Consider the following 14445-nt stretch of genomic DNA (forward strand, 5'->3'; position numbering starts at 1 on the left):
ATTATTTGGGGACCCCCCCAGGGGGCCCCGACCCCCATTTTGGGAACCACTGGGATAGAGACAGGCAGATAGAGAGAGAGAGGAAACAGAAACCCTAATGAGTAAAGACTAGTGGACTTGTTCACAGCGCTGTGCCGGCGGCACAGCAATGGATGCTCCAAATGAACAGCAGACTAGAGAAATTACCTCGGAAAAAAACAGACGAAGAGATGGAGGGAGGGAGGGAGGGAGAGAGGGAGAGAGAGAGAGGAAAAAAGAAATGGAATTAAAAGAGACTGTGAAGGTGAGAGAGTTAGTTAATCCTGCAGGGGAAATTCAGTGGCTATAGGACCGTTCTGTGTGTGTGTGTGTGTGTGTGTGCGTGTGCGTGTGCGTGGGCGTGGGCGTGTACGCTTAGGAGTCATGCCAAATTCATATTCAGTTGTGCGTTGGTGTCGTGCACCGAAATATATCAGATCTACAAGCTCACAACGTGTCGCGCTGCGACGCGTTGTGAGCTTGTATATCTGCAATTTTTTCGGCTTACGGTTAAAAATACAAACCTCTGTCTGTCTGTGTGTGTGTGTGTGTGTGTGTGTGTGTGTGTGTGTGTGTGTGTGTGTGTGTGTGTGTGTGTGTGTGTGTGTGTGTCTGTGTATGTACTACTATCCTGTATGACCAATACATCTATGAGTATGACAGGCTGCGGAGAGAAATCTGTGTTGCTGCCTGGGCAAGATAAACGGCTCCATGAATTAAGTCCACGTGTGTGTGCATGTGTGTGTGTGTGTGATAGAGAGCGAGACAGAGACAGAGATGAGGATGTGATGTTTGTGCGTTGTGACATGTCTATCTATCTGGGATTAGACTGCTGTCCATCACACACACACACACACACCTCAATCACATTTCCATCCCCACACACGCACACACACACGCACACTCCTTCCAAGACCTTCACTGACAAAACCACACCTGCTGTTACCCTGGCAATCACATCCGGAACGCCTTATCCGGAACCATTATGTGATCCAATCACACACTCTGCATTATCGCCTGCTATGGAGAAGCGTTGCCGTTAACTGTGTGTGTGTGTGTGTGTGTGTGTGTGTGTGTGTGTGTGTGTGTGTGTCAGTGAGTGGTGAGAAAAAGTACTAAATTGTTCGTAAAAGTATCAATACGGTAATGTAGAAAAAGTCCGGTTACTTGAGTAAAAGTACAAAAGTATTGGCATCAAAATGTACTTAAAGTAACAAAAGTAGAAAGTACTCATGCAGAATGTTCCATTTCGCAAGTTTCACAAATCTTTTGAAAATAGTAGATCTATAAGCTCACAATGCGTCGCATGGCGACGCATTGTGAGCTATTTAGATTGGCTATTTTCAAATGGCCAAAATGTGAGCTTCTATATCTGATATTTTAGCTACTTTTTGTCATACAACATATAGGGCATTCATTTATGAAAAAAAAACACATTGCAAAATGTTATTATGGATTTTTACAAGCTTGCCGGCCAAGGCAAGCAATGACCATATTCTGACCAGTCCTTGTTTTCTTTCTTTTCTTCTCACTTCAGTCATTGCCACCCCCCACCCCCCCCATCCCCTCTTGTGTACTGTGGTCCCTGTCACTGCCAACCTCTACTGTCTGGGGAGGGTGATGCCTCCTTCCAGTAAACATAGAGTCAACAGCCTTCTTTTCACCTGAAAATGAGGAGATTCGGCAGGGGGGTGGACTTTCCCCTTCCCGCTGCAACAGATCAACCAGCTGGGTTCACTACTAGCAGTATTACCGGATTTAGTTTGAGAGAAATAATAAAGCAACCAGGTCTATGAAAACAAGCCCAAAATAATTAGCGACTACATCGGCTAATTGAAAATAGCCGATCTAAAAGCTCACAACACGTCGCGATGCGACGCGTTGTGAGCTCGTAGATCTGGTATTTTTAAAAAAATCTTAGGAAATTTTTGAAAAATGTGAAATGTTTGTGAAACATGTCAACAACACACATCTGGTATGCGGGTTCTTGGCACAAAAGGTTTTCAGATGGGGATGCGCGGACAAATGCACATTAATTTGGGTGGTCCTTGACATGAAAATGTTTGAGAACCAGTGGTTTAAACAACATTAGGAAGCATGCCCAAAAAAAAATCGTCAACCACCAATATTTACAAGCGACTTTACAAAAGAACAAGCCCCAAGTCGCTTACAATAAGTGCACATGGCAACACCGACTACACTCGTGCAGCAACAAGGACATGGTCCCTCGCCCGCCGGCTTCCCGACCGTGATGCCCACTGTGCCCACTGTGTGCCCACACTTGAGCGCCTTCCTGGCCAAGCCGGGAAGGAAGCTGCTGCTGGGGATCGAACCCCTGGCTCTCTCTCTCTGTGGTGGTGGGCGAGTGTGCTCCAGCGAGCGTTTGGCCAGTCCTCGTACTTTGAAGGCAATTACCATTGCTATGACCCCAGGGGTCATTATGTGTATTTCCCCATGCTGTCTTGCCCTCCGCATGTCTATTTCCGTCATGCGTACGGGTGAATGAGCGGTGATGAGAGACTGATTGATTGCCAGCTGGTGTGAATGGTGACTGATTGTGTCTGAGTGTGTGAGTGGTTAATTACCAGGTGGAACCCAGCTGGTGATTGGCTCCTGTGACCAAGGCTCAACTCTAAAGCTTGGCTGTCACCAGTGATGGAAAAAGTACTCAAATGTTTTACTTAAGTAAAAGTATCAATACTGCAATGTAGAAGTACTCCATTACAAGTAATAATCCGGAATTCAAAATGTACTTGAGTAAAAGTACAAAAGTATTGGTATCAGAATGTACTTAAAGTACCAAAAGTAAAAGTACAAAAATGTTTGAAAATAGCAGATCTACAAGCTCACAACGCGTCGCGATGCGACGCGTTGTGAGCTTGTAGATCGGCTATTTTCAAATAGCCTAGGTATATTAAATAAGGCTATAAAGCGGTTAATGTATGTTTTATAATGTAATAATTTATATCTGCAAAGTAACTAGTAACTAAAGTTTTCAAATAATTGTAGTGGAGTAAAAGTACAATATTTGCCTCTGAGATGTAGTGGAGTAGAAGTAAAAGTACTGCAAATTGGAAATACTCCAGTAAAGTACAAATACCTCAAAATTTTACTTAAGTACAGTACTTAAGTAAATGTACTTAGTTACTTTACACCACTGGCTGTCACCAGTCCCCCAGATGTCTTCCCTCCCGAGTCGACCATGCAGCCTCCAAACTCACCAGCACTCTGCTTCTGTGTTTGCTAGTTATTTATAGAATTGCTATTGGTTCAAATTCCGTTCAATTTTCAGCCCTGCATGGGAGTGTAGGGGTGCAGGTGGCCTTATTAAATTATCACGTTTGTTCCCTGTTTTTCTTTACTTTAGTTTATACTAGATAAGATAACTGTTTTTTTGTGTCATTTATGGTAAAGGTAAGAGTAGGATTTCGTTTCTGTTATTAGGAATGTATGGCCATGGCATGGGCCCTGCCTGAAGTTGTTCCTAAAATAAGGGTTAGGGTTTTTTGGGCTGTAAACCAGTGTTGCCTGGCTGTGTTTGGGGACTGGGAAGGATGGAGTCCACTTTTATGTTGAACGTGGTCGGTGACACCTAAGGCTGGGTTGCAACACCGTTAATCATGTAAGCCCTATATACAAGACTTTTTGCCGAAGGTGAGCGAGAAGAGAATTCAGTGATTCCCATCGAGGCACTCAATAGATAAGTAGGAAAGCATATGGTCTAGAGAGGTCTTTAATAATGCTGAGGAGGAGCAAACTCTTGTCAGAGAACAAACTCCCTCCACCTACCCAGCCTCCTCCCGTAGTAGAATTAATGTAGGTGTCCCCGTGTCAGAATGGAATTCAATGCCAGTTCATACGTATTGTATCAGGTTATTTTCCTTTCTGTATATACCTATATAGGTTGCTGGATCATACAGTATGACTGTTATTACATTACATTACATTACATTACATTACATTACATTACATTACATTACATTACATTACATTACATTACGGTCATTTAGCTGATGCTTTTATCCAAAGCGACTTACAATAAGTGCATTCAACAGGTAGGCAAGACAACTACTAATCACCGGAAGTCTTAAGTGCATTCTCTTCTAAAGCAAGCAACTAAGAGTATACCTAGCGCTAAGGTAAACGTGCAATATATCAGCTACCTACTTTCTTAAACAGATGAGACAAATAGGAAAATCAAATGAGCAAGAGCTAAAGCCAATAAGTGTATCAAATAAACAAGATCCAATAAAACAAGAGCTCGTACAAACAAATGACAACAAGTAGGCAAGGCTAAGTGGAAGGGTGGTGGGTTTTCAGCCTGCGGCGAAAGATGGGCAGTGACTCTGCTGTCCTGACATCAGTGGGGAGTTCATTCCACCACTGTGGGGCCAGAACAGAGAAAAGCCGTGAGCGTGTAGATCGGCCAGAAGGACCACTGAGTGACAGGGAAACCAGTCGCCCCGAGGTGGCCGACCAAAGTGGTCGGGCAAGGGGTGTAAGCCTCGACCATAGCCCGGAGGTAATAAGGAGCTGTTCCTTTCACTGCCCTATAGGCTAGCACCAGGAAATTAAACTGGAATGCGGGCCACTACGGGAAGCCAGTGTAGAGAACGGAGAAGGGGAGTTGTGTGGGAAAACTTGGGGCGGTTGAACACCAGACGAGCCGCAGCTTTCATGTAATGACTGTGAATATTTATGCTCTGAATGGGAGGGGACGTTGTGGAGTCTGTCATTGTTCCGACGCATCACAGGAGCAGAGCCCACACCCCACAAATGCAATATCATGGCAATAAACGGTTTCATCTTGATGTAAGAGTCTGACTGAATTTGAAATCCCCCCCCCCCCCCCCCCAAATAGATAATAATAGAAACGTTTTGCCAATAATAACATGCCCAAAATATGGATGGCAGGGTTGAAGTGATGAAGACATTAGGCAGACGGTCTTATGCATATCGACTCACTAAATGCAAGGTCAGAGTACGTGCCAGCGTGCGTGCGTGCGTATGTGTGTGTGTGTGTGTGTGTATGTGTGTGTGTGTGTGTGTGTGTGTGTATGTGTATGTATGTGTGTGTGTGTATGTATGTGTGTGTGTGTGTGTGTGTGTGTGTGTGTGTGTGTGTGTGTGTGTGTGTGTGTGTGTGTGTGTGTGTGCATGTGTGAGGGCTCTGCTCAAGTCTCATCGCCATGGTGACTGACATGGTGTCATCGCGGCGGTGTCTCTGTATCCAATCAGGACCTCAGACGTCATACGCAATTAGACCCGATTAAGACTTGTGATAGGCCTGCGTGAAATGCGATAAGAAACATAAGTCACCCTGAATATTCATCCACTAAATTAGTAGCGAGTGTGTGTGTGTGTGTCTGTGTCTGTGTCTGTGTGTGTGTGTGTGTGTGTGTGTGTGTGTGTGTGTGTGTGTGTGTGTGTGTGTGTGTGTCTGTGTCTGTGTCTGTGTGTGTGTGTGTGTTTGTATGTCTATACTTATGAGGGATACTACAATGATTAGGATTATGATTAGACATTTGGAAGAAGTTAGGTTTAGGGATTAGAGATTAGAGTTATGCCTGATTTACACCTATACGCTGGTGTCGTGCACCAACAAATAGGTGATCTACGAGCTTGTAGATCTGCTATTTGTTACGGTAAAAAGTGGCAAAGAAAAATCGGCCTCCTAAAAAAGTCCTCACATGTATAGAAATACAAGTGTGTGTGTGTGTGTGTGTGTGTGTGTGTGTGTGTGTGTGGGTGTGTGTGTGTGTGTGTGTTACCCTCGGGGTCTAGCAGCCGCTCTATTCCCAGGTGGTGTTGTGCGGTGGAGAAAGCGTGCTCCAGTCTCTCTATGGCCGACGCCTTCTTCTCCACCGCGCTCCAATCGAACAGCTCCGGTCTGCAAACAGCCAATAGGAATCAGTGGATGAGATCAATCGGTCTGTCTGTCTCTATCTACAGTATGAACATGTTCACACACACACACACACACGTGGGGAAGGAACAGACCTGTGACTGTGGATGAGTGCATTAAAAGCCAACCCATCGTTCCAGCTGCTGGAGAAGTTGACCACGTTGACCTGAAGAGACACACACACACACACACACAAGCACATTTTTTTATGGAAAATCATAAACTGTTGGAAAAAGAATTCCAGCTTCTAACACTGTAGAGGTGAGTGACAGTCAGAGGGGCGCGGTACGTACCTCAGGGTAGGGGCGCGTGTTCTGACGAACCCAGCTCAGCAGAATCTTCTCACTGTTCGTCTGCTGTAGGCCTGCCATGACCTCTTTCATCACATCCTTCACCTGTGTTCACACAGACACACGCACGCACACGCACATACGCACACACACGCACACGCACACAGGTTACATTAGTAAATCGATCGCTAAGTATGGAAATATAATCACCCACACATTTGTACCAAACTACAGCATTTGTATAAGTGGACAGCCAAGTAGATACTGTAGCAAGGTCCACGCACACACTCACGCACGCACGCGCACGCACGCACGCACGCACGCACGCACGCACGCACGCACGCACGCACGCACGCACGCACGCACGCACGCACGCACCCACGCACGCACTGCACTGCACAAACAAACAAACAAAAGTTAACCAAACAAATGCATCCTTGGCAGCCATTACAACAGACTTTGAGATCTATGGTAATGCGACACACGGCTGAGTGACTTTTTCATAAAGCAACACTGACACTTTCCAAAGACGTGCACACACACACACACACACACACACACACACACAGAGACAGACAGACAAATGAAATATACATATTTGTACAAACATACTTCAGGGACACGTATAAGTGCACACATTCATGCCTTGCAGCTCTCTCTCGCTCTCTCTCTCTCAACCACACACACACAAACAAAAACAACCTCGCAAAATGTTTTTGGCAGCCGTGACTGACAGTTTGGGAGCGCTTGTTTAAGGCCCAGGGGAGGGAAAGTCACTCACACACACACGCGCACACACACACACACACACACACACACACACACACACACACACACACACACACACACACACACACACACACACACACACACACACACACACACACACACACACACACACACACACACACACACACACACACACACACGCACACACACGACTGTTGGCGATTCTATCTGGGTGAAACAGGGACTCATTAGGCTGTAGGTCATTGCATGTATTTTCACTCTAATTGGCGAAAAGCTGGAGTACACACACACACACACACACTGCCCACCCACATGCACTTCTTGGAACTCTCCCAAGGGCATGGCTGGCAGGTGCACACACTGGACATGCACTCAAATGGCACGCACACACACACACACACACATCACGCACGCACGCAAGCTCTCATTTAACTCTGAGGGGGCAAATTTACGATTCAAGAACGGGAGGAGTTCGTGGAGCTGATGCCGAGGCCAGGACATGGACACTCACGGTAATCAAAATGATTAACCCATTAATACCTGGAACGCATCTGTGTCACTTTAGACTTCTTTGGCTATTCAGAAATAGCAGATATACAAGCTCATAGCGCGGCACCGAGTGCCGCGCTATGAGCTTGTAGATCTGCTATTTTTGAAAAATCGTGAAAAAAAAAATGTTTAGATTTTTTTCCAAAAACTGTTAGGATTTAGATTTTTTTTAAAGAATCGCCTCAGGTCTTAAAGGGTTAATTTGATTAGAGCCAATGGACTCCAACATCGCCAATTTGCAGACTTGCTTTTTTACCCATTTTTTTTTCTCTCTGCCCAATTTAGTCATTATGCCAATTATTTCCTTCCCACAAACATTTTCTGTGTGTTGTCACCGCTGTTTGTATCCCACTGACTCTCCTCCCAGTGAGGAGCCTCCACCGGGAGGACTTAGCACCTCCAATCCTACGCCGGACACTCCCTTGCTACCGCCCAGCCCGTACACTGTACGTGCAGTAAAAAATGTCAACCCTCCACCGCCCGGCTTCCCTCCCCCAAAACCAGTGTTGATTTTGACAGCACATTTTGATTTAGTTTCAGTCATGGTCTTTTGAATAAAATTCTGTCTAGTTTTAGTCATATTTTAGACACCTGAAATGTTTTACTTTTAGTGCAGTTTTAGTCGACTAAATATCATAAGGTTTTAGTCGACTAAATCTACAGTTGACTTAGTCGACTAAAATGTATTTTTGGCGGGCTGTGATGCCATCAAAATGGCAGATTCTCACTTGGCTGCATGCCGAAAATAGCTGATCTACAAGCTCACAACGCGACACGTTGTGAGCTTGTAGATCAACTATTTTCGGTCTGTGACACCCGCACGCAACCATGATGACTTGTCTTAGTTCTACAGGATCTCTTCTCCACTAATAGTCCCTCCCTAACATTTTAGTCAAATTTGTATTTGTTGACCAAATTGTCAGAATATTTAGTCTAGTTTTAGTCATCATAGTTTAGTTTTAATTTAGTCTTAATTTGGTTTTTGTCAGTGAAAAAAGATAGTTGACGAACATTTTTTGTCACAGTTTTAGTCGACGAAATCGACACTGCCCCGAACACGTGCCAATTGCGTTCATATAGACGCTCGACAAAGCCAGATGCCAGAAGCCAGATGCACCGCGGTGGATTCGAACTCCTCCAGACTCCTCCCATGGTGGCGGGCAGGCACTTTACCGCCGCGCCCACCCGAGCGCCCCGCAAGTCCGCTGGTTGAGCAGAGGAGCTGTGCTTCGAAGGGTTAACTTTCAATTAGCCCATTAAAACCGCGCTATGAGCTTGAAGATCTGCTATTTTTTTTTAAATCGTGAAAATTTGTGCCAATCTTTGAATATATGTAATTTCAAAGCAAACATTTTGTAACTCAGAATCGGCCTCAGGTCTTAATGGGTTAATGGGTTAGGCTACATCTGGAAACTGGATTATTCATGACCGACTCTGTTGCCACAGACAGTGCTTATAATTACTCATGTCGGGAAGCCGTGAAATTGCGCACAGCGGTGACGCGGCGTTCCCAAGCCTATACCCCACAGCCACCCTGATGGGAGGAAACAAGGCTATACCCCACACGCAAAATGATGGATTTAAAAAACTGCCACTGTCTGTGTCGTTTCAAAGTGGAGAGTCCGCAAAAGCATCATTACAGAGAATAATTATTATCGTTGCTGTCGGGCAGAAACCTCTTATCTCCATATTTGAATGTTTTTTTTTTCATAAATAAAACAAAATACATGTAAGTGAAAGTGGTTACGTCTGTCTGTGGTTTTATCAATATTAAACCAATAAAAAGCACTAACAAGAGTAAATAATAACTACATTGGAACACAGGTTATTTATTTTTTCAATTTTCTGACAACTATCAATTTTGGACATGTTTCTTTTTTTTTTTTTTTTTTTTTGAAAATGATTAAGGGTTGGGCTCGACAAGCTTAATGCTTCTCCCAAACCCTTTTTCAGGGACTTGGACAACTGCTATGATTGATACTATGATTATTATGAATACTAGTGTAAATATATTAACCAAATGAATTAATTGTATGTACATACATATTTTTATCTATATATATTTATCTATTTTGTATTTTGTATACTTGTCCAAAGGAACTGAAAATAAAACTGAACTGAACTGAACTGGACATACAAGATTTTCACCCGACAAGACGATATGTACGTGTCACTGTGTGTCTTATCATTTTCTGTACTGTATTGTATTATGTATTATGTATTATGTATTGTAATGTGTATGTACTGTACTGTGTGCAGCCGGTCCTCGTCTCCAAGACACAATAAAGTAACCTTGAACCCAGTGGTGCAATTACAATTATTTGAAAACTTTAGTTACTGGTTACTTTGTAGATTTAGATTATTATTACAAAACATACATGACCTACTACAGCCCTATATACATTTCGGCCATTTGAAAATAGCAGATCTACAAGCTCGAGCTTGTAGATCTGCTATTTTAAAAAGATTTGAAAAGTTGTGAAATGGGACATTCTGCAAAATGAGTACTTTTGATACTTTAAGTACATTTTGATAACAATAATGTTTTTGTACTTTTACTCAAGTACATTTTGAATTCCGGACTTTTACTTGTAACAGAGTATTACCACATCGCAGTATTGATACTTTTACTTAAGTAAAAAATGTGAGTACTTTATTTTCCCGTTAAGTGGGTTCGGAAAAATGTCCATTCACAACGTGCACGCCTGGTGTCAACGTGCCTTCCTCTCGTCTGGCTATAATCACCACTGCCTTAACGATTGAAAGTCTCTGCGTGACATCCCTTTATAAATCGTTGTCCAAAACCGTTCCTTTTTTTATTTCTGTTTACAAAAAATAGTGTAAATAGCTGATCTACAAGCTCACAACGGAGAGTGTTGTGAGCTTTTTTTTAATTGCCATTTATGTGTGACACTCTTATAATGATGGGGCGGCAGTGGCTCAGGAGGTATAGGGCGGCCGTCTTGGAATCCGACGGTTCCGCAGGTTCAATCCCCGGCTCCTCCTGGCTATATGTGTGTCGAAGGGTCCTCGAGCAAGACACCGAACCCCTAACTGCTCCCGATGAGCAGGTTTCCTCCGCCATCGGTGTGTGAAGGTGTAAATGTGAAATATATTGTAAAGCGCAGTGGTGGAAAGTAACTAAGAACATTTACACACTGTACTAATTTTGAGGTATTTGTACTTTACTTGAGTATTTCCAATTTCCAATACTTTTACTTCTACTCCACTACATCTGAGATCCAAATATTTTACTGTAGATTTTGATTATTATTACAAAACATACATTAACCACTTCAGCCCTAAATACTTTTCGGCCATTTGAAAATAGCCGATCTACAAGCTCACAATGTGTCGCGGTGCGACGCATTGTGAGCTTGTGGATCTGCTTTTTTCAAAAGATTTTTATACCCTTTATTCATTTTGAAAACTTGTGAAATGGGACATTCTACACACTACAAGCACATGAGCACTTTCTACTTTTGGTACTTTAAGTACATTTTGATACCAATACTTTTGTACTTTTACTCAAGTACATTTTGAACTCCGGACTTTTACTTTAAAACAGTAGCAGCATTGATACTTTTGCTTAAGTAAAACATTTGAGTACTCTTTCCACCATTGGTAAAGCGCTTTGGAGAAAAGCGCTGTATAAAATGCAGTCGATTGACCAAGTAGGGCATTCATGTACGAAAAGAAAGAAAACGTTGAAATATGGAGATACGAGGTTACTGCCCGACGGCGACGAAAATATGCCTCGTTTACCCCCAGCCCTCTGTAGACACTCATAACTTCTCACTCTAACTGCATGGGGCTATTAGCACCTCTGTTTGTGAATTGGATATTTTTTGCAATGATGCTCATTTGCATCGAAAGGGGCCAAATGTACGTATAATTATACCTAATTTAAATACCTTGCAAAGAGCACGGGAGCACAGAGACGCTGTTTGCTTGGCAGCGTACAGCGTTAAGGGTTGCATTCCACCCTTTGTGCAGGTTGTTTGAGAATTAAACGCCTTGCTTTTTGTCTTATTGATGTCTTATTAGTGAATTTGCCCCCGAGAGTATAAACATTGACCTAGTAACTGAGGCTCACAATTTCAAGACTGTGGGTTTGACTGTGTATGCTTTTTAACAAGGATGGACACACACACACACACACACACACACACACACACACACACACACACACACACACACACACACACACACACACACACACACACACACACACACACACACACACACACACACACACACACACACACACACACACACACACACACACACACACACACACACACACACACACACACACACACACGTGTGTGTGTTGTGTACGCACCTGCCAGTGGAGAATAATGCTCCAGATAAGGCCCAGGGTCAGTTTGTGATTTCCATCGACAATGTCTGCTCCTCCGATATTCACCAGTTCAACCTGACAGAGAGAGAGACAGAGAGATGGAGACAGACAGAGGGAGATAAATGGAGACAAATTGTGCTTTCAAATGTCTCTATACCCAGATCACACGTTTGAACATAACATACCATTTGATTTGTCAGAGTCGCTGTCTATCATTCTGTTCCTACACTTGGTTGGATGAACCAGTACCAACAACCTCACATTGTAAGGGGACACCCTTTGTAATCATGTAATCATGACCCCCCCCCCTAGCAGAATGGGTTTCATTTGGTTAAGGATAAGGATAATTCCTTTTAACAGGTCGTTCATGAAAGTCCTTGCGGTCTTGTTTCCAATGAGAACCTGTGAGCAATTGGGGTTAAGAGTCTTGCTCAGGGACAAATTTCATATCATCGGCGCATATGCTGGGATAGCCTGGAATCGAACCTGGGGCAACCAGGGCCAGCCTGGTTCCCTAGGCGGGCTCACTAACCACTCAGCTATGGCCGCCCCTTGGTGCCGGCCTGCGCGCGCATACTGGTTCTTATCAGTGTGACGTCGTCTGTTAAGGGGTCTAATAGTGTTCGTATATAGACACTCGACAAAGCCGGACGTACCAAGGTGGATTCGAACCCCACAACCTCTGCGGTGGCGGTGGGCATTCACTTTGCCACTGTGCCACTCGGGTGGCGCGGTGGTAAAGCATAGCCTCAGTCTGCGTCCCGGAGATTCCCCCTCTTGACAAGAGCTGCTCAGTTCTAATCTCACAGTATGGTTTGACTCTATCCTGTGAAGTCTATACGGCTATTATGGCCATAAGTGGCTCATCATACTACAGCTGGAAAAAAAAAGGGAAAAAAATAGCCTGAAGTGAGTAACATCTAACGGCTATAATAATCTTCAGTCTGGAGAGAGAGAGAGAAGGACAATCGTTTTTTTTAAATAATAGTTGAAATGCCTTCGTTTTCAAAGGCACATCCAGGACATAATTAGAAAACCATGGGTTTTTCAGGACGCTAGGTGCAGCGCTCTGTTCTTTTCTCATCCGAGTCCATTAGCCTCTTGTCTTTAAATTGCCTCCTCCTGTATAAATAGTGCAAGTGCTGACGCCTGATGGACTGAAAAACATCTGCTTTCCATTGTCTCTCCCACTTTGATTTTGTAGCACGTCGAGGTTGCTTTTTTTTCCCAGTGTTTCGTTAAATTGGAACACGCGCTCTCACACTCTCACAGTCGCATCTATCATGAGCTCCGCCGTGTTCTTTTTTGTTTCCTCAAGGTAACTTTGTCTGAGGGCATGGTGTCTGTTGTTCCTGCACACAACAACCATCTCAATAGACTTTAAGAAGGGACACAGTGGAGAAGAATAAAGAGAAAAAAAAGAGCTCTCGCTCCTTCTGAAAAATATTGTTTGGGAAATTTTCGGGCTTATTTGTCTGCGTTTTCTACAATTTATTTTCATTATTATTCAAAAGGATGTTCAAAAACCTAAAATATATATATGTATTAAGAAATATATATAGAAGCTTGTAGATTGACCAGTTTCACTATAAAAGTGGTTACTTTCTTAATGGGCTTTTTTTACGTTTGGATCCCGGGAAGACACCAAATTTTATCGCTTGGTTCTCAGCTGATGCGATGCGATGCGATACGAGAGTGCGGTCTAGCCCATTGGTTCTCAAAGTGGGGTCCGGGGACCCCCAGGGGTCCTTGGTGGGGTACCAAGGGGTCCCCAGCTAAATAAGTTAATGTAGCGTCACAATCATTTTAACCACTTTAACAATTATTGTATACTTTGGCTATTCAAAATAGCAGATATACAAGCTCATAGCGCTGTCAGCCAGTAGATCTGCTATTTTTGAAAAATCGGGAAAATTTGCGCAAATCTTTGAATATCTATATTTTCGTTTTTTAAAGCCAACATTTGTAACTCAAATCTTGCTTCTGGGGGTCCCTGGAACTAAATATTATGAGATGGGGTCAGTGGCCAAATACATATAATGTTGGGGTTCCTTGACATGAAAAAGTTTGAGAACCACTGCACTAGAGTTAATCAAAACCAGTATAGGGCTTGTTGATCCCATTAAGTTTCATTGTAATATACAGTAGTAATTAGATTTTGAGGTAGTGTGTTTACATTTGGACATTCTGCCTAGAGCCATGGCCTTCCATAGCGTCACCAAAAAAACATCGACTAGTGCAGTGGTTCTCAGAGTGGGGTCCTTGAGGGGGTCCCGAGCAATGTCAGTTGATATATGATCAAAAGCAGTTTAACCACTTTCAAAACTATCAGTTATTTGAAAAAAGCAGATGTTAGATCTGCTATTTTCAAAACATCTTGAAAATAAATGTGAGTAATATTGTAGACGGGGGTCCACGGCCAAATACATATTCGTTTGGGTGTCCTTGACATGAAAATGTCCGTGAATCACTGGTCCATGGGGTTGATGAAAGTGCACATACTGTAGAATTCCACGGTAAATCCAGCAAGTAGTTTTCGAGATGTGGTTGTTTGGGGTTGAACAGACAGA

At 43.4% G+C, this 14445-nt stretch overlaps 1 protein-coding gene across 1 annotated transcript in view; it reads right to left on the minus strand.

The window, feature by feature from the left end:
* dmd (dystrophin) overlaps positions 1–14445 on the minus strand; it is a 500806-nt gene that overhangs the window by 324272 nt on the left and 162089 nt on the right. The window contains exons 5-8 of the mRNA XM_080421894.1: positions 11858–11950; positions 6217–6318; positions 6019–6089; positions 5790–5908 (exon numbers count right to left, since the gene is read on the minus strand). Of these exons, the coding sequence (XP_080278020.1) occupies positions 5790–5908; positions 6019–6089; positions 6217–6318; positions 11858–11950 (385 nt within the window). The remainder of the gene's footprint in view (positions 1–5789; positions 5909–6018; positions 6090–6216; positions 6319–11857; positions 11951–14445) is intronic.

The sequence above is a fragment of the Gymnoscopelus braueri genome (assembly GCF_963280865.1).
Source record: "Gymnoscopelus braueri genome assembly, chromosome: 24".
NCBI lineage: Eukaryota > Metazoa > Chordata > Actinopteri > Myctophiformes > Myctophidae > Gymnoscopelus > Gymnoscopelus braueri.